Here is a 21,392-nt window from a genome sequence, read left to right as displayed (position 1 = left end):
CATTCCATCCATCCACACAAAAATGTTTACTTGCATATTCATGAAAATATTACATCTGAATGTGAGTTGTCCTGACTGAGCTTCAGTATTCTCTCAGCTATTACTACAGATATTACTACTGCATGTGTAAAAAAGTAACTTATAGAAAGGTAACTGTGGATTCAGTTGATAAACGATAGAATCACATGTCATTTAAAGAAATGAGTTCAGGTAATTACAGTAACCCTTCAGTTCCAACTAGAGATTCACACATTTCAGTGAGGAGGGCCCCCGCCCACCTTTCTGCAAAAAAAGAGAAAATGTTCCATTTGCAGCTGTGGTGCCTTCTAAACACAGGAAGCCTCTTTCTAGTGGTAACGATGGCAGCAATGCATGAGCAGACCTCAGTGCGAAGGCCAAAGACAGCCCACTGGAGTGGTGTGAAAACTCAAGAGCCACAGAGACCATGCTGGACCCCTTCAAGATTACACAGCAAGGTGAGCAAAGTCGCTAACACCATGGGTCTTTACACAACTGGTGTGCAGTAAACAGACTAACGTGTTTATGGAAAATGGTTTCTGTTTTTTTTTTTTTTGTGAGCAGTGTAATACAAGGAGGGTTATAACTGATTTTGGAGTTTCATTCTCAGAAACTGCTGTTGTATGCTTCAACAAAGTGCTTAAAACTGCTTTAGTATATGCTCACTGAGCACTTATTGGTAACATTATACTGATACTGGATAGGGCCTCCCTTTGCAAAACAGCTTCAATTCTTCATGGCATGGATTCCAGAAGACGTTGACAACATTCCCGATTGCATCATGTAATTTCAGCATATTTGCCAGCTTCACATTTATGCAGCGAATCTCCCGTTCTACCACATTCCAAAGGTGTTCTTTTGGATTCAGATCCGGTGATTTGGAAGGCCACTGAAGAACATTGAACTCATTGTCATGTTTATGAAACCGGTTTAAGGCGACCTCTGCTATGACACATGGTGCAATATCATGCTGGAAGTAGCCATTAGAAGATGGGTACATTGTGGCCATGAAGGGATGCACATGATCAGCAGCAATACTCAAATACGCTGTGTCATTCAAGCGATGATTGAGTGGTATTAACAGGCCGAAAATGTGTCAAAAACTTTTTTCTGAGTGTCTCTGTCCAACATACTGGTGGTTCTCCTAATGCCACACTAAAGAATCTCCATCTTGACTAGGACTAAGAAGTATGAACATATCACTATCAGCTTTGCTGCACTGGCTACCGATCAAGTATAGGAAGGTCCTGCTTCTGACTTTTAAAGTCTTGCATAACTAACCTGCTTTTCCCCTATAAACCCACAGGTTCAGATTACAAAGGTGCTGTAATTTGTACCCAGTGTTTTTTGATATTGTGAAATGTGAATATAATGGTAAGGATATAATGATGTACACATATACAGTCCCTTCAAAAAGTATAAGAACAGCAAGGCCAATTCCTTTGTTTCAATACACGGAATACCTTTGGGGTGGAAATAAATTTAAAAAGATGCTTTAATTTCCTGGTATTTACACCTAGATGTGTTATACTACTTAGAATGTAGCACCTTTGGTGTCAGACCAGGCAATTTTTATGTGAGCAAAAGTATTGGAACAAAGAGCATATCCCTTGCTTGCAATAACTGCATTAGGCCTGTGACCCACTGACATCACCAAACTGTTGCATTCTTATTTTCTGATGCTTTTCCAGGCTTTTACTGCAGCCTCTTTCAGTTGTGGTTTGTTTCGGGTGGTTTTTCCTTTCAATCTCCTATTCAGGAGGTGAAATGCACTTTGTGGGGTAAATTGTTACATTGGATTTGTCAACAAATAACACAAACACATCATTGGGAATACATTTTTTGATTTATTTTTTTCATTTAAAATTCAAAACCAAATATAACCAGCAGGGCCCAGATTAGTTATTGTCAGTGGTGAACCTCTGAGACCGTCTATTTGATACAAGATATGTATCAAAGAAAAAATAATATTAATTACATTTAGTACTCAGTATAAATGTTACATATACACTATACATATTTACATATAAAATATAAATATTTGATCATGTGAATGATAGTTTTATAAATGATACATTTTTCATGTAGTTCTAAATTTGACCAAAAAAAGCAGTGCTGCAGTTGTGACAGTTCTGACTACTTCCTGCTGCCAAATAATAAAACCTCTCATCACACAAGTAGATGAGTAGTTTGTGCACAATTCTCATATGCATTTGAGAGTGCTTTCCTTTGTGATTCTCTGTAAAATAGTAAAAAATAAAGAAGAAGCTATGTGCATATTCTGCTGCTGCTTGTTCTGCATGTTCATCGTCATATACAGAACCTGCTGCTGGCGTTTCTCCTCTGAAACATGTGCCTGCCACACAACTTTTCACTGAGTGTCTCTGTCCGACATGCTGGTGGTGAGTTGGAGAAAACTTATTGAGGTACAATTGGAAGGAGTCAAAATACCAAATTATTTCAATAACAGCAAAGATGCAACAAAAAACAACTGCGAAACATCAGTAAATTTAACTGAGAAACAAAGGCATGAACTCGTAATGCTTTCAGGTTTAATCGGTTCTGTGTAGCAGTCACAAGCACTTAAAATAAGTCAATTTGGGTGCCTAATCATGGATGTCAACCTCTCCTTTGCTTAGCTGTAGTTCAAGATGATTTGCACCTTTTTATCCAGTCTTGTGCTCAGAGATGCATCTTTATTTATTGTGCTCAAAACAAGGACCAGGATAATGGTACTTTCAGAGAATGCATATTTGGAGGAATTCACAGCTCTGACCTGTGTATTCAGAAGCTCTTTGGGGAGTTCTGGCTGATTTTTCATCACTGTTCTGAGCACAGTCAGCTTCGTCTTTTGGAGTTCAACACCAATTTAGTAGGATGTGAAGAAGTCTGATTTTATGACCTTTCACTCATACCCAGCATCACAAGGCCAGGATTGTATATTTATTTATCCTACACTTTTTTATCTCTGACTGCTACAAGATTGTCTCTTTCAGGTCATGCAGGTGTAATGATTCCATTGACTAGCAATTGTGTCAATTGCTTCTCCTCCAGCTAGTAAGGCGGCATCAAGTGACAAAAAAATTGCCTTGAAAGCATCTTTGTCAACTGGTTGGTCATGTTCAGTATAACATTCTGTTTTGCTGGAGTTAAGAGCTCAACTGCTGATTGTATGTTATGGATTGCAGACGGCACAGCAAGAAGGTCATAGGTTCAAATCCCAGCTGAAATCTTTCTTTCTGGAGTAGGTTTCGATGTTTCCTCCATGTCCAAGGAATCAGCGGAGGCGTGAATGTTAGCGTCCTCTGCAATGGACTGGTAACCTGTCCAGGATGCATTCCTGCCTCTCGCCTGCATGCTGGAATGAACTGGCTGTCCTGCAACAATGACAAGGAAATTAGATTAGATAATGGATGGATAGATATTCACACTGGTGTTTAATTAATGAAGGAATACATTAACTGAAAGCACCCCTCTCTACAATGAAAATATGTTCATACACAGAATCTAAATGGCTTTAACCTGTTATAACACGTCCATACAGACTGTAGTAGGGGCAGTGATGTGACTACGTTTTTTTTTTTTATCAGCTTTCGTTATTTCCGTCATCAAGTTATCCTGCGCTCTCTTACCTTCATCCTGCGGCTGGTTTAACAGGTCTTTTCTTTCTGTTTCCTAGAAAAGTGGATTAACCGTAAAAGTATCAAATTCATCAACACCAGGAGTGACACCAGAATTATTTAGATTAAGATTATAGCATTAAGCCAATTCTGCACTTGAAATGTATTTATGTAGGCACATAATGTGAAAGGTTTCCCACATACCATGTTCTTTCAGAATAACTTTAGCATGTAACATTACTTTACTTTTTTTTATGTCCTTGTTTAATTCTTTAAAATCTAGTATGCTTACCACTCATATCTCTTGTGTAAATATGCGGATTTCTGTTCACAGAATATAGATAACTGTCAACTTTAAACTATAACATCTCATCAGATAGAATGGTAAATTACTTCAAATGAGAATGGTTCTTAAAGTCACAACTGATACTTCTAATACAAGCAGTACAGCCACAGTAACTATGAGAACATGAACATATCTTGGTCCACATTCACTGATGTGCTTTTGCTTTGTTCCAGTTTTTGGTTTGTCTTTACAGTGGTGATTAATTGACAAGATAATACATTAACTGAAACTACCCCTCATTATAATGTAAATGAACAGAATGGCTCTAACCTGGCAGAACAGACGAACAGATGCAGACTAACAGATGCAGTCCAGGCTACACACAGCCCATCTAATGGTATTCATATCAGCATTGTGATCGCCCCCACAATGATGTGCATTCCCTTACCTTCATCCTGTGGCTGTTCTATCCCTCCATTTTGTTTTCTCTGCTTTCCCTTTCCTGTTCTCAGAATACAAGTAACACAGCCAACTTCAAACTGCCATTTAAACCCCAATGCCCTTTAAATATGTATTTAAAATGCAATACCCTTTACATATGTATTAAAGTCTTATCAGACAGATGGGGGAACTTACTTGAAATGAAAATTCCTATGACAGGTGACAGCACTACTACAAGCACCACAGGCACAAGCGCAGCAACTCTGGAACGAGGATAATTTCTTGGTCGACATACACGGTCTGATGTGTTTGTTCCAGCTGTAATTTCCTGAAGTCCCAAGGATTGGCAACTGTCAGAAAAGTAAATACAATAAAAGAAAATCTCAAATAGTCATCAGGGTTATATTTATGTAATTTGGGAATAAATGCAGGAAACTTACTCTGTGTGTGGTTTGCAGAATGGCAAAGAAGATTTATTTGAAAACGTTTTGTCATGACATTCTTCGCAATCAGTATTGGTCAATGGTGTTCCTGTGCAAGTAAATATTGGAAGGCATGTTAAGACATTTAAAATCTTCTAAAGACGTTTTCAGAAAAGTAGACTGTGCAGTTAAGTGAGCTAATTTTGCAAAACAGAAAAGGCTATAAACAAAAGAAGAACATTTCCCACACAACGCACATTTAAACTGAGCATTAACATGCACAAAGCCCAACCTGCATTAACAGAAGCAGATCGTGCAGCGAGTGGCCTCTGCTAAATGCTCAGAAATGAGAGGAACTACACCATACCCCGACAGAAGATGGGGTAAACAATGCACCAATCTACACTGCGCAGGGTACAGGACAATCTGTTTCAACCGTTTAATCTGTTTTTTTTAAAAGATAGATATATATATTTCTCTATACTTGGCCTATGAGCTAGCTGTCTGGGAGGGTGACACGTGCCTAAAATATTTACTCAAAAGACATGCATGGAGCTGAACTGATTTGATGAAAGGCATATGGAAGGAATCATAGGAAACATTCCAAAATGTTTTTATGTATTTGCTGTTTTAATTACTTTATAGCAATGAATAAAATAAGCAGTAATCCGCCACATGTATGCTATAGGTTATAATTGCACTCATGTATAATATATTTTAGTATTCAGGGTATTCTAGCTGCCAACCATGGTATGCTACTTTGAAGGTTGATGTACTTTTCAAGGGTTCAAGTTTAATCTAAGTGATCACTCTAGGACTTGGAACTGTACTTTCCTCTTGGGTCTTTAATGCACTTGTCCATGGTTCTGATCTGCACTTTATTGTACGTTGCTCTGGATGATCTGCCAAATCGCTGTAATGTAATGGAATGTGTTGTTTGGATTAACAATGTTTTTATGACTATTTCAGGGAGTTAATACATTTACATACCAGACTGCTGGATGCAATTTCACCATCATGATTGTATTAGTTCGGGGGGGCAGATGACCCAAACCCCCCCCCCCCCATAGATGGTGGATATCATGCAATCTCACCATTGCGTCTGATGAATGTCCCAGGCCTGCAGATACTGTGTCTCTGTGCTAATCTGCAGCCCTTCTTATGATCTGTCTCAATGCAGTAGTGCTGATCCAGAGGCCCACACACTGCATCAGAGGTGGGACTGCACTCCCTGTCTGTCTTTAAACCAAGACCTGAACGGAGAATAAAGACCCTTTTTATCACACTACCAACCTGTCACCCATCAAGTAAAAACAGAATATAGAAACAGAATCATTTCTCACCTGGGTCACAGACTGTACAAGTGATACAATGAAGAAGACCATTTGGCACCGCCATGAATGATCCGGCAGTGCATGGTATACAGGAGGTGCTTGTGTATTCTGTGCAGTGCTTATAAACATGCTCCCCTATGTGAAAGATTAATCACAAAACATAGCTAAAATGTACCCATTTGAAATTACATTTCAATGACAACAAAATAAAGAGCGCTTTCACTTCTTAATCCCTGTAAGCCAACATATACTGCAGTAGAAGCTTTATTTTGATGAAAGATAGTGACTTACCAGGTGAGCACATCGGACAGCACTCTCCATTAATGGAATATTCTGCACTTCCACAGCAATAGGAGAGGTCACAGAACAGGAGCAACAGATATACCTGCAGCACATACAATATTACAAATAAAACTCAAAAACAATTTAGTTATTTCTGCTTTTGTAGGGGAAAATTCACAGAACAAAAGATCTCCCTCCTAAAAGCACGATAAACAATCACAAGTAAAAATCTGACTCCACCTTAGTGAGCAGGCTGGTTCCTCCAAAACTCTCGACGATGTGTGCTTAAAGTTTATCAATATATCTGTATTAAAGTAAGATATGTACCTTGTATAGTTTCAAACTGATGAACTGCTAAATTGTGCTAGAATTACACAGCAGCCAGCTGGGGGGGGGGGGGGGGGCGTCTCAAACTGTCAAGGACACGGGCAAAGCGAGATATCTTTACAGCTGATTTCTCCGGGACTCTCAATGTTTTATGCCAGGAGTGTATCTATTTGACCTAGAACATTAATTATAGCTGAGCTTAGAAGCAAGAAACCAGTGAAAACTGTTGAAATGAGAGCAAAGAATGCAAAGAATGAAACGTACATTTACTCCCTTAGAAGAGAATAATTAATCAAATGTTTAGTATGTCTGTATATTAGAGAAGTATATTAGAAGTGAATATTAATGAAATGTTTAGTTTGTCTGTATATTTTCAATGATTACTGCTGCTTAGTTCGTCTTATAAAAGCGAAAGATACAGAGTGACATGTATGGATGATGTGTGTGTTAGAGGGGGGGCATCCAGAACTTTATGAGGTCTGGTAGTTTGCCAAGAGCAGGTGCGGGGTGAAGTGAGGACAGGGGGAGTCCTGAACTTTGTACAGAGTTGGCAGAGCATAAGGACCGTTGGCAATTTGCCACAATGACGTTGTGGGAGGAGCATTGGGAGGAGTTACGATAAGAACAGTGTGGGTGATTTGCCAGAATGAGGTTTGAGGAGGAGTTGTAGGTGGAGTAACTGTGTATAAAATGGGTGTAAAAATGACAGTCGGGGTTCAGTTCTGGAGAGCTGATCCGGCTTTATGCATGTGTGCTAATAAAGTCTGATTTTCCTGAAGATCTTGCTGCCGTGGTGTTGTCTTTTCCCTCGCAAAGATGTTTTTCGACAAATTGAAGATTTGGACTGTCGTTTCCTAGACACGACACTTTCAATTGAACATCTACCATCTGAATGTATCTGAGGGTATGATTGCACATTTAGAAAGATGGGTGTATGTCCTCCTCAGCTGGCAGGAAAAAAAAAAGGTTTTAAAATTTGTTTTACATAATACAGCAGTCATGGCTGACAAAACATGGTGCAGTGAAAATATCTTGAAATATACACTCAGTTAGCACTTTATTAGATATTCATTAGACTTATATGTCTTCTGCTGCTGTAACCTATCCACTTAAGAGATTTGTCGCTTTGTGTGTTCAAAGATGCTCTTCTGCATACCACTGTAATGTGTGGTTATTTGGGTTACTGTCACCTTCCCATCAGCTTTGACCAGTCTGGCCATTCTCCTCTGACCTCTCTCATGAACAAGGTATACATTTTTTGTATCATTCTCTGCAGACTCAAGAGATCAGCAGTTTCTGAGATACTCAAATCACCCTTTCTGGCACCAACAATCATTCCACAGTCAAAGTCACTTAGATCACATTTCTTCCCCATTCTGACATTTGGTCTGAAAAACAGCTGAACCTTTTGACCATGTCTTCATGTTTTTCTGCATTTAGTTGCTGCCATATGATTGGCTGATTTAATATTTGTATTAACAAGCTGGTGTACAGGTCAACCGAATAAAGTACTCACTGAGTGTATATCTGCTATCTGCAGTAATTAATTTCTCTGGCTATGATAGCACATTCAGAAAGATGGGTATATCATCCTGAGACCTGGCAAAAAAATGAATATATGGTTCTTGACATTAATACCAGAGACTCATGTCCCCTGTAGCCTGGATCTACATCAGGGTGACCGTTATGCATGCAGGATTGATGGAAACTAAGCATTTATTTTGAAGTAATAATTTAGAGAGAGAGAGAGGCGGGGTGGGGGGGTCCAACAGGGGTCTTTATCTAGCCCTGCCTAGGGGGACAAAAATACATTTCCAAGTCTCAAGAGAATATAGCATCTGTGAAATGACAAATGTTACATTCTTTACATTACATTAATGGCATTTGGCAGACACTCTTATCCAGAGCGACGTACAACAAAGTGCATACTCATAACCAGGGATAAGTGTGCTGAAAGGCCCTAGAGGGAAGTACAATTTCAACTGCTACCTGTACAACAAAGATAAGGACCAGGGCCTATTTGAATTTTTTATTTTTATAATTTTTTTATGAACAAATAAACAAACAAACAACAAAGCAAAAGTGACCAAACCTAACTAGACAAACACTGCTTGCCTAGCCAAACTAAAAATACCAACACACAAAAACGTAAATCACAGAAAGACAACAATTAAGGTTCACAGGGAGGTAGGGAGGGACGGGGAGAGGTGCTGCTTGAAGAGGTCTTCACTTTGCGCTTGAAGGTGGGGAAAGATTCTACAGTTCTGACCTCAACGGGGAGTTCATTCCACCACCGTGGAGCCAGAACAGACAGTAGTCGTGAGCATGAGGTGGAAGTTTGGAGAGGGGGAGGCGCCAAGCGGCTTGTGGAGGCTGAACAAAGAGGTCTGGCAGGGGTGTAGGGTCTGATGATTTTTTGGAGGCAAGCTGGGGAAGACCCCATAACTGCTTGGAAGGCTAGCACCAATGTTTTGAATTTAATGCGAGCCATGACAGGCAGCCAGTGGAAGGAAGTAAGCAGGGGGGTGACATGTGATTATTGATTGTAATCAGGAAGTGTATTGTTATTTCACATTTAAACAAAACTGAAATAAGGAACACAAGACAGAAGTCAGAAACAGAGTGTGAGAATATACAGTTGGCTCCAGAATTATTGGCACCCTTGACTGGCAATCCACGAAACAATACATTGCCAATTGGGGGTGCCAATAATTCTGGAGACCACTGTACAAGTGATAACAGAAGCACACAACAAGATAGTATTCACATATATATATATATATATATATATATATACACACATATATACACATATATATATATATATATATATATATAATGAGGCTAAATATTTGTTTCTTACCATCCACATCCACAAATACCACATATCAGATTTTCCTTTCATTTAAAGCATATTCCTGTGCACAATAAAAAAAAAGCAGGATTAATTTAACTTCAACATTACATTAAATTATTGGCATTTAGCAGACACTCTTATCCAGAGCCACATACAGTTGATACAGCAGGAAACAATCCTCCCCTGGAGCAAAGCAGGGTTAAGGGCCTTAAGGACAGAGTTCAACCCTAACCGTCACATGTACAAAGTAAAATGCATTCGATCACAGTTAATTTAGCATATAATACTTTACTGTGTGCTTGATAGATGTCCATGTATTCACACAGATTTCACCCCTTTGTAGAAGTCCTGATTTCCATGATTCAGCCTAGGAAAAATAACACGTCACAGCATTCTCATTCCATCCATCCACACAAAAATGTTTACTTGCATATTCATGAAAATATTAAATCTGAATATGTGAGTTGTCCTGACTGAGTTTCTCTATTCTCTCTGCAGTCTACTACAGGAGATATTACTAATGCATGTCTAAAAAAGTAACTTACAGAAAGGGAACTGCTTTTGTGGATTCAGTTGATAAATGAGAGAATCACATGACATTTAAATAAATTAGTTCAGATAATTCCAGTAACCCTTCAGTTCCAACCAGAGATTAACACATTGCAGTGACACAAGTGAGGAGACTTGTGATTTGAATCAGACATAGTAAGACACTTATACACACTTTTCCACAAGGGTGGAGACAAAAACAAGGAAGACATGATGCTGACAGCCTAGGATTATTATTTAGTCTCCAGATAAATCTTCAACAAGAGACCAGAATGTGCAAGCTGGGAAAAGCAGAGACATTAATCTCACAGTCTGTCTGTTTGAGAGAGAGACAGGGGAAGATTCTTGGAGTATATTTTCTAAGCACTTAATTCAGCATATGGTCTAATTTGTAATAAAGATTATAATAGAAGGTTATTTTTAATCACGTGGTTGTCTCTATGTTAACACGTTTACAGCTGCTGAGGGAAAATAAATTCCATCAACCACACAGAAACAATGTCATCTGAGAGCTGAAAAAGAATGTTCATGTAGCTTACATTCTAGAGCAGGGATTGTATTCAATTAAAATTCAAAGAGTTCCAGTTAGAGAAAGTTACCTGAAGCAAAGGTCCGGAACATCATCAAATATGCAATAAATAAAAATTTGTTGCGCAAATGTGAGCGCAAATACTACTTTTTTGGAGTTTCAAACAGCATCAGATGATCCTGATGAGGCAGAGAGAAAATGACTTCAAGTAGTCTTGTTGTTTCAGTAATATCAATGTCTGTATGTAGTCAACAACTGATTGTCAAATCAAATAAAGTACAATTTAATAATATTTCAACAATATTTATTGTCACTTTTCTTTTCAAGTAAAATAAGGGCTGCATTTAAAAATAAGGTACATAACAGAGCTTTTGAAAAATGTGCATCTTAAAATAAAGTGCTTAATTTTAGAAAATAAAAAGAGTAGCAGCGTTTCCCTTTTTCTTTTTTTTCTTCTTTTTTTGTTGACTCCATTTCACATCTTAACAGTCTCAACGAATTTAATAATAAACAATCTCAACACATCAGTAAATGTTTTTTTTATGTTGACCCGAAATCCAAGCAACTTTAAGGGAACATCCGTTAGCACGTTGTTGATCAGTGAATGAATGTGTTCAATGGGTATGTTTGTTCAAAAGATTTGTGCCTTGTCTCGTAATGGCACTTCGCATTAGCGCTTTTCGCCACGGTCTCGGAACATATGAGACATACTGGTTTTGAACTTCTCGTGGGAAGAATGAGCATGTAAGAGTCAGTCCATCTTGATTAAAAACTCTGTTTTCGCTCTCTACTTTTCTCTTTTTAGAGTACGCCATGTGAAATTACTTTTCTCTCATGTATTCCTCTCTCCTCTCGTCTCGCTTCTCCGCTGTGTGTCTCCCTCACTGACTCGGCTCGCTGTGCTTATCAGAATGCACAATTTACCCCACAAAGTTTCCCGGACCGATAAACCAATGTCGTAAACGCTAGGATCGCGGTCAGTCTATTAGTTAGTATTATTCTAGAGCCTACTCATAATAATAGATGTATAATAGTTATTTTAATTATAATTTTGAATGTCAATTTGTTCCTTATTATATATCAGGGATCAGCAGATCATGGTCCCCTGCTAGTTTTCCACCCTCCCTTTACCTGGAAGTCAGATATGAAGTATGAAGACTGTCAGTAAATTCATGGCTGAATTTTGATTCAGGGCCAGAGTTGATTATCTATGTTGCATAGCATTCTGGACAGAACAGGATGAAGTCACTACAGGCGAGAAATGAAAGAGAAAGCTGCCAATCTGGAAAACCCCTCTGTGGTCTTGTGTACAAAAGATAAAATAACGATGATCAAATAGGCCCTTTGTTGTACAGTTAGCAGTTGAAATTGTAATTCCCTCTCGGGTCTTTCAGCGCACTTATCCCTGGTTATGGGTATGCACTTTGCTCTTTGTTGTAAATTGCTCTGTATAAGAGCGTCTGTCAAATGCCATTAATGTAATGTAATGAAAACAAACGATTTCATAGCCGAACGAATAACAAAATGCACCTTCCTAAGTCCAAGACAGTCATGTAATCCTAAAGTAAACAACATTCACCTGAATTACGCCTATATTGCCGATCGTGGCATTTCCGTTTCGTCGAAAACTAAGCACCTCACCCGTGTTAACAAATCTGCCACCATGTTCTTCTATTCAAAACAATAGCCTACCTCTAATGCCTGCGTGTCATTTTCTCGGAATTAGAATGTAATGTAAGCCTTACTTGATTCGGGAGCACGCCGAGACCCAATCTGTCTTTGGACTCCAGAAAGTGCGGAAAGAAAGTCCAAAGATCGCGGTGCAAGCTGTAAAGTAACTGTTTGTGTAAATAATGAAACCGCAGACGGTAGCTTGTATCTGTTGTGAATCTGTATTAGAACTTCAAGCGGGGACATAAACACACTGACACTTCCTGGTTGCTGCTGGGAACATACCAACTCTAACGGGGGGGTTCAGCACTCCAGTCCATTATAACATCTCCCCTTTTCTAGATGATAACTCTACATCATAACTGAATGTAACCCTTTTACAAATTATCAATGTTACTTCGAATTCACAAATTACACAAATCGCAAATTCAATTTCAAATCCAATTCGCCCCTTTTTTTTTTTTTTTTTTCAACAACAATAATAAACCAATAACCAGCCCGTTCCACACAGTAATAAAACATTAACGTCCAGTCTATGAATCTAGTCTGTTCGGCGCTTTCACCAGCCTGCCACTGGTCGTCCTATGCCCTGCTGTGGGCGGTGGGTCGCCTGCGGGCTGGTGCATCTCACTCCTCAGCGGTCTGACTTCCTGAGCGCTCGTGACACTGTCTGCATTCTCGTGCGTTGTGTTGTCATGGGGACTGCCGTGTTGTCGTGTTGTGTCAGGCGCGCTGCCATCCTGCATGCTGTGTTGCTCAGGGTGGTGTCTGATCGCTTCCTGCTCTGCTGGCCGCAGGTCCACCCGATTACGCCTGTAGAATGTCCCCTCCACATCCACCAAGTACGATCTGGGGCCCACCTGCTGCAGGCACACCCCTCTCCTCCACCTGCCGGTCCTGTCCCCAGGCAGAGGCTTCATCCTGATATCTTGGCCGATACACAGCTCGGGCAGATCTCTGGCTGACCTGTCATACCAGAGCTTGGCTGTCTGGTGTTTTGCCCGCAGCTTCTCCGGAACCCCAGTGACCACGCTCGGCTCCAAGAGCGAGTCCGCGACTGGGAGTGGAGTCTTCAGCCTCCGAGACAGCAGTCTTTGTGCTGGACTGCTGAGCATGCCCTCTGTGGGCGTGTTCCTCCACTGTAAGATGGCTATCCACGGGTCATTCCCTGCGCTGGCTGCCTTCTTGCACAAGTTTTTTACTATCTTCACAGCCGACTCAGCCTTCCCATTCGATTTTGGGTGTCTGGGTGAAGACATGACATGGTCGAAGTCCCATTCTCTTGCAAACTTCCTGAATGTTTCACAGTCGAACTGAGAACCACAGTCTGTAATCACCCGGTCAGGCTGCCCGTGCCGTGCAAATTGGGCTTTGCACCTCAACACTGTGGTCTCCGCTGAGAGATCTGGGAGAAGCTCTATCTCCCAAAAGTCTGAGTAATGGTCAACCATGAGCAGAAAGTTATTGCCTGCTTGTCTGAATAAATCCATGCTGAGAATCTGCCATGGGCGCGTAGGAAGTGTGTGTGACATCATTGTCTCTCGCTGCGGCTCATGTGAGTATTAATTGCACGCTGAGCACTGGCTCACATAGTCCTTAACTTCACTGGGCATGTTAGGCCAGTACAGCGTGTCTCTGGCCTGTCTGTAGCAGGCATCTCCTCCCAAGTGGCTGGCGTGGATGCGTTTCAACATTTCTGCGCGTAATGACCGTGGAACTATGACCGGCTGGCTTTTAAAGAGCACTCCATCTTGTGCACTGATCTCATCCCGGACTGACCAGTATTCTCTGATCGCCAGGGGAGTGTCCTCCCGCCGATCTGGCCAGCCACGAAGCACCACTGCCCTCAATATCCGGAGACTTTCATCCCCCTCTGTGTGCTGTCTGATTTGAGTCAGGCGCTGGCTTGTGACATTCAGATAATCAGCCTGATTGATCTGTTCAATGTTCTCTTGCTCCCTCTGCAGGCTACAAACTGTGTGCTTTGTGTATCTCACATCAGTTCTCTGTGCTGGGGCTGTGGCTCTGCTCAATGTGTCACTGATGTGCATGTCTGGCCCTGGCTTGTACACTACCTTTAGGTTGTAGTCCTGGAGTGTGAGCAACATGCTCTGCAGCCGTTTTGGTGCTGCGAGGAGGGGCTTATTGAATATTGAGATGAGTGGCTTGTGGTCTGTTTCTGCTACGATCTCCCCTCGCCCATACAAATAATAGCGAAACCTCTGGCATGCAAACACTATACTCAAACACTCCTTTTCGATTTGCGCATAGTTCTGTTCTGTCTGCGTCAGTGCTCGCGATGCATACCCAACTGGCTGACCCCCCTGCAGGAGACAGCAGCCAAGCCCCTTCTGGCTCGCATCACTCTGGATAGTGACCGGCTTGGTCACGTCATAGTATTTCAGGATCGGGGCTGCTGTGACTAAACACTTACATTTTACATTTTAGTCATAAAACGCTTTTAATCCAAAGCGACTTACAAGTGCATAGGTTCTACCACAAGTCAAAGCATCACAACCAGAACATACAGGAAAATACACCTGGACTGCTGTTCTAAACATATAGTCGTCATCATAAGTGCAATTTTATTTATTATTATTTTTATTTATTTTTTTGGGGGGGGGGGGGGGGGGGGGGTTAGACAGGGATAGGGGTATCAGAAGGGGGGGGCGGGGTAAGTCAGGAGGGAGGACTAAGGTAGAGTTTGAAGAGGTGTGTTTTGAGTCTGCGTCGAAATAGGGGGAGGGATTCTGCTGTCCTGACAGTGGTAGGTAAGTCATTCCACCACTGAGGGACCAGAACGGAAAACAGGCGTGAACGTGCAGCTCGACCGCCAGGTGCCCGTAGAGAGGGAACCGTAAGGCAACCAGAGCTGGCAGACCGGAGTGGTCTAGCTGGGGAGTAGGGAGTGATCAGGGATTGTATGTAATGTGGGGCAGTCCCCTTAGCAGCCTGAAATGCCAACACTAGGGCCTTGAATCGGATGCGTGCGGCAATAGGAAGCCAGTGGAGGCCAATGAGAAGCACTTAATTTCCTCAACTGCACCATCATGCTTGGGGAGCCAATGCCATGGAACGTCTTTATCTAGTAGCCTCCGCAGCGGCTCGCTTATTTCAGAGAGGCGTGGCATAAACTTTGCGAGGTAGGTTACAAACCCTATGAACCGCTGTACTGCCTTGGCGTCTGTAGGGTGTGGCATGTCCTGGACCGCCCTAATTTTCTCTGGGTCTGCCCTGAGCCCCTCCGCTGACAGGATGTGTCCGTGAAACTTCACCTCACTGACCCTGAACTGCAGCTTCTTTAGACTCAATCTTAGTTTAATCTCTCTGCACCTCTCCATGAGCGCTATCAGTTTTCCATCGTGGTCTTGTATGGCTACCTCATCTGTCTCCCCGCACCCCACTACCAGTATGTCGTCTGCTATGGGTTCCACACCACTGAGCCCTGCCAACAGCTCATGCTGCTTTCGCTGGTATACTTCCGGCGCCACTGAGACACCAAAAGGCAGCTTTAACCAGCGCTTCCTGCCCCAAGGCGTCCAGAATGTGGTCATGTAGCTACTCTCCTCATCTAATCTACACTGTAAAAAGGCATCACGCGCGTCTACAAGGGTGAAGATACGAGCCTTGGGCAGTTTGTATAGTACATCCTCAAGGGTTGGCATCATGTAATGAGATCTTCTCAAAGCTTGATTTAGTGATCTGGGGTCTATGCATATCCTCAGTTTATCTGGCTGTCTGACTATCACCATGTTACTAATCCACTCACTTGGCTCCGACACTGGGGCTAGGTGGCCATCTCTCTCATGTTTGTCTAGCTGAGCCTTGACCGCCTCTCTGAGTGCTACTGGAACATTACGTGGAGAAGCCTGCACTGGGGCTACATCCTTCTCCAGCTCAAAATGAACATCCCCTGGGAGTGATTCAACTGGGCTACTGAAAACGTCATCGTATGTATTAATAAGGTGCTGCCTGGTCAACGGCTCTGACCTGCTATGCCCCACCATCAGGAGCTCCTGAGGGATGGTGAAACGCATCAAGCCTAGGCGCTCACTGGTTTCGCCTGACAACAGGGGTCTTTGCTTGCTTCTCACTATCTCAAATTCCAACTTATGTGTCTTCCCTCTCACTACACACTCAGTTTTTAATATCCCTATGGAGTGCATCGTTTGGCCTGAATACAGTACCAACCTGGTTTGACTTGGTAATAACTTCACTTCAGGCGCCAGCTTCCTCTTGTCTTCTATACTCATGACATCACAGGTCGCCCCTGAGTCTGGCACCTCTGAGACCCACCATTAATTTTTATGTTGGCAAACCATTTTTTTCCCGGGCCCTGAACTGCACCTATGCTCTCTGCCGTGTATATGTGTGCATCTGTGCTGATTCCTTCTACCTCCTCCTGGACATCAATATCCGCTGCATTTAGCTGTCGTGTGGCCTGGCTCCTCTTCAAGCACACCTTAGCAAAATGATTCGCTGTCCCACAATGGCGGCAAGTCTTGCCATATGCTGGGCAAAGTTCACGTCCACGTCTGTGCAGGTTGCCGCAAAATCTGCATGTGGTGCCCTCGCTTGCGCCCGGTGCCTGCCTCTGAGACTTGTCAAAGCGCTCCTGCCTGGGTGTAGTCCGCAGCCGATGACCATCTGTTGCATGCACCGTCTCCAGCGGCCTGTCTTGTGTCATCGCCTTCAGCCTGATATCCGTCATCTCTGCAGCCCGGCATATCTCTATGGCTGATGTCAGCGTGAGGCCCTTCTCTCTGAGCATGCGGCAGCGCACGCTCTCATCACTGACACCCAGAACCAGTCTGTCACTTATTAGTTGTTCCTTGAGTTGTCCGTACTCACAAGAAGCAGCCTTCTCTCTCAGCCTTGTTACAAACATATCGATGGGTTCCCCTTCATCTTGCTTGCAGTTGCCAAAAACGTATCTCTCGAATATGATGTTGCTAGCCGGCTTGAAATATCCCTCCAAAGCATCGAGAATGACTTCTGCGTCCTTCCCCTGTTCTGCTGTGAGTCCCAAATTGTACTTGTATACATGGCGACATTCACCACCCATCACTCTTCTCAGTGTTGCTGCCTGGACTTCTTTTGCTTTGTCCTTTAATCCTGTCGCCAGTGCATAGTCCTCAAATTCTGCCCTAAAATTGTCCCAGTTACTGGCGAGATCGCCGCTCATCTTCATCTCCTCCGGTGGCGGTATGTTTGCCGTCATGCTGACGCTGTTGTTGTTAGCTTAGCTCGTCGCTAATGATTGCTGCTTCCCGCGCCTCTGCTTCTTTTCTTCTTATTGACAGCAGCGTGGTGAAGCACGGCAACTTCACACACATCTATGGTCAATTCTAGCCACTTCTGACACCATGTTTGTGTAAATAATGAAACCGCAGACGGTAGCTTGTATCTGTTGTGGATCTGTATTAGAACTTCAAGCGGGGACATAAACACACTGACACTTCCTGGTTGCTGCTGGGAACATACCAACTCTAACGGGGGGGTTCAGCACTCCAGTCCATTATAACAGTAACTTCTTTTGATATAGGCTCTTTCAATTTCGGTTACTTGACAAAACAATGGCTGTGCCTAACTAGTAGGCTACTCCCACGCTCCTAGACTACTTAATGTTAAATACAAAGCGTTAAATACAAAATAAATGTCAAATACAGCGCTTCTAGTCACATGCTTTTGGGAGTAACTTCAAAAATCCTCATACGGGTAGGTGTGGACAACTTATTTACAAGAAGCTTTTTACATACTACAACCGATTGTTGTCTAACCATGTAACGTTAGACCACCAATTGCTGTCTAATGTTACATAGTTTCTGCTAGTTTCAAGAGAAAATGTTATCAGTGAATAGATTTTACATATTTTGTTCGCTGTGAACCGTTAGGTTGTTGATGAAGCATTGCATTCATGACACGATTACACAATTGACCTACAGTAGTAGCATGAGGCTACACCAGGCTGTAATAAGAGTGCAAATGAGTCCAGCCGAGTTGATTTCACATTAAATATTTTACTGTATAATAAGAGGGTTCCGACGTCCCGTGGAATGTATTCAAATTGCCAACTCATACTGCTTGTAGTGTAAGTGAGGAGAGGTATATTTAGATATTTTGTCCATACATGCAATACAGTATTTAACAACATATTTTATATACAGTGTGAGTCAATAGGCCTGGTGCAGAAACTCAGTATGGAGGCTGAGAAAATGTTCTATTTGCATCTGTGGTGCCTTCTACACACAGGAAGCCTCTACACACAGACCCCAGTGCGAAGGCCAAAGACAGCCCACTGGAGTGGTGTGAAAACTCAAAGTTTGCGGCCACAGAGACCATGCTGGACCCCTTCACACAGCAAGGTGACCAAAGTCGCTAACACCATGGCTCTTTACACCACTGGTGTGCAGTAAACAGACTAACGTGTTTATGGAAAATGGTTTCTGTTTTTTTTTTTTTTTTTTTTGTGACAGCAGTGTAATGTAAGGAGGGTTATAACTGATTTTGCCATTTAATTCCCAGAAACTGCTTTAGTATATGCTCACTGAGCACTTATTAGAAGCACTATACTGATACCGGACAGGGCCTCCCTTTGCTCTCAAAACAGCTTAAATTCTTCATGGCATGGATTCCACAAGACGTTGACGTTCCCGATTGCGTCATGTAATTTCTGCATATTTGCCAGCTTCACATTTATGCAGCGAATTCTACCACATTCCAAAGGTGTTCTTTTGGATTCAGATCCGGTGATTCGGAAGGCCACTGAATAACATTGAACTCTTTGTCATGTTTATGAAACCAGTTTATAAGGCGACTTCTGCTTTGTGACATGGTGCAATATCATGCTGGAAGCAGCCATAAGAAGATGGTTAACATTGTGGCCATGAAGGCATGCACATGGTCAGCAACAATACTCAAATACGCTGTGGCATTCAAGTGTCTCTGTCCAACATGCTGGTGGTGAGTTGGAGAAAACATATTGAGGTACAATTGGAAGTAGTCAAAATACCAAATTATTTCAGTAACAGCAAAGATGCAACAAAAAAACAACTGCGAAACATCAGTAAATTTAACTGAGAAACAAAGACATGAACTCGTAATGCTTTCAGGTTTCACTGGCTCTGAAAAGTGTAGTTATAAATGATGTTATAACACGTCCATACAGACTGTAGCAGGGGCAGTCATGCGACTTCTCATAGTTTTTATATCAGCTTTCATCATTTCCCTCATCAAGCCATCATGCGTTCTCTGATCTTCATGCTGCAGCAGGTTTGACATGTTTTCCAAGAAAAGTGGAGACTTTATATCAGTAAATGCAGTATTAACCGTAAAAGTATCATTTCATTCATCAACACCAGGAGTGACACCAGAATTATTTAAACAAACTAATTATAGCAATTAGCCAATTCTGCACTTGAAATGGATTTAAAAATGTAGGCACATAATGTGAAAAGTTTCACACATACTATGTTCTTCATTCTCCTCTCTGAAAGCAAAATACTGGTAAATTATTTTGTAACTTGAATACAAAGTTTACATCTTTCAGAATAACTTTAAAATGTAACATTACATTACTTTTATTTTTTGATGTCCTTGTTTAATTCTTTAAAATCTAGTATGCTTACAACTCATATCTCTTGTGTAAATATGAGGATTTCTGTTCACAGAATATAGATAACTGTCAACTTTAAACAATAACATCTCATCAGATAGATTGGTGAATTACTTAAAATAAGAATGTTTCTTAAAATCACAACTGATACTTCTAATACAAGCAGCACAGCCACAGTAACTGTGAGAACATGAACATATCTTGGTCCACATTCACTGATGTGTTTTTGTTTTGTTCCGGTTTTTTGGTTTGTCTTTACAGTGGTGATTAATTGATGAGATAATACATTAACTGAAACTACCCCTCATTATAATGTAAATGAACAGAATGGCTCTAACCTGGCAGAACAGACTGACAGATGCAGACAGTAACAGTAATGTATATGAACAGAATGGCTCTAACCTGTTAGAACAGACTGGAACAGTAATGTGTATGAACAGAATGCCTCTAACCTGTTAGAACAGACTGTAACAGTAATGGATATGAACAGAATGGCTCTAACCTGTTCAAACAGACTATAACAGTAATGTAAATGAACAGAATGGCTCTAACCTGTTAGAACAGACTGTAACAGTAATGTATGCGAACAGAATGGCTCTAACCTGTTAGAACAGACTGTAACAGTAATGTATGTGAACAGAATGGCTCTAACCTGTTAGAACAGACTGTAACAGTAATGCATATGAACAGAATGGCTCTAACCTGTTAGAACAGACTGTACCAGATGCAGACTGTAACTTTGTTTTCTGGGCAGTTAAGTGAGCTAATTTTGCAAAACAGATAAGGCTATTAACAAAAGAAGAATATTTCCCACACAACGCACATTTAAACTGAGCATTAACATGCACAAAGCCCAACCTGCATTAACAGAAGCAGATTATGCAGCGAGTGGCCTCTGCTAACCGCTCAGAAATGAGAGGAACTACACCATACCCCGACAGAAGATGGGGTAAACAATGCACCAATCTGCACTGCACAGGGTGCAGGACAATCTGTTTCAACCATTTAATCTGTTTAAAAATCATGCCATGGTCAAAGTCACTTAGATCACATTTCTTCCCCATTCTGACATTTAGGCTGAAAAACAGCGGAGCCTCTTGACCAGCTGAACCTTCATGCTTCTATGCATTTAGTTGCTGCCACATGATTGGCTGATTAAATATTTGCATTAACAAGCTGGTGTACAGGTCTACCTAATAAAGTGCTCACTGAGTGTATATCTGCTATCTGAAGGAATTCATTTAGCTGGTTATGATATACTCATCTTTCTGAATGTGCTATCATCCTGAGACCTGGCAAAAAAACAAACAAAAAAAATCTTACAAACTGTCTTGAATGACAAAAATCAATGCCATTCAATTCAGTCAAAAATTTCCCTTTTTGTATATTTTGTATATATATGTATAATATATGGTTCTTGAGATTAATACCAGAGACTCAT

General features: G+C 41.5%; 1 protein-coding gene across 11 annotated transcripts; it reads right to left on the bottom strand.

Moving 5' to 3' along the window:
• Window positions 1-1,845: 1,845 nt before the first annotated feature.
• On the bottom strand, window positions 1,846-14,766 carry LOC133138585 (uncharacterized). Of its 11 annotated transcripts, none has more exons than XM_061257476.1 (10): window positions 12,411-14,766; window positions 10,736-10,844; window positions 9,875-9,954; window positions 9,594-9,648; window positions 6,413-9,187; window positions 5,882-6,256; window positions 4,806-5,700; window positions 4,561-4,715; window positions 3,651-4,431; window positions 1,846-3,395 (listed from the first exon to the last, which is right to left on the bottom strand). In XM_061257476.1, the coding sequence occupies exon 1, from the start codon at window positions 13,869-13,871 to the stop codon at window positions 12,870-12,872; it is 1,002 nt and encodes a 333-aa protein (XP_061113460.1). In that variant the 5' UTR covers window positions 13,872-14,766; the 3' UTR covers window positions 1,846-3,395; window positions 3,651-4,431; window positions 4,561-4,715; window positions 4,806-5,700; window positions 5,882-6,256; window positions 6,413-9,187; window positions 9,594-9,648; window positions 9,875-9,954; window positions 10,736-10,844; window positions 12,411-12,869. The 11 variants fall into 11 exon arrangements, with proteins under 11 accessions (XP_061113460.1, XP_061113461.1, XP_061113457.1 ...); XM_061257477.1 differs by having other exon boundaries at window positions 9,880-9,954; XM_061257473.1 differs by having other exon boundaries at window positions 9,594-9,954.
• Window positions 14,767-21,392: the final 6,626 nt, after the last annotated feature.

Source organism: Conger conger, chromosome 10 (genome assembly GCF_963514075.1).
Source record: "Conger conger chromosome 10, fConCon1.1, whole genome shotgun sequence".
NCBI classification, from domain to species: domain Eukaryota; kingdom Metazoa; phylum Chordata; class Actinopteri; order Anguilliformes; family Congridae; genus Conger; species Conger conger.
This window is presented reverse-complemented; position numbering and strand designations above follow the sequence as displayed.

What these genes read in the sequence shown, in the direction of transcription:
- LOC133138585 (XM_061257473.1), bottom strand. Translation starts at nt 13,871, where the DNA reads ATGATGTCACACACACTTCCTACGCGCCCATGGCAGATTCTCAGCATG.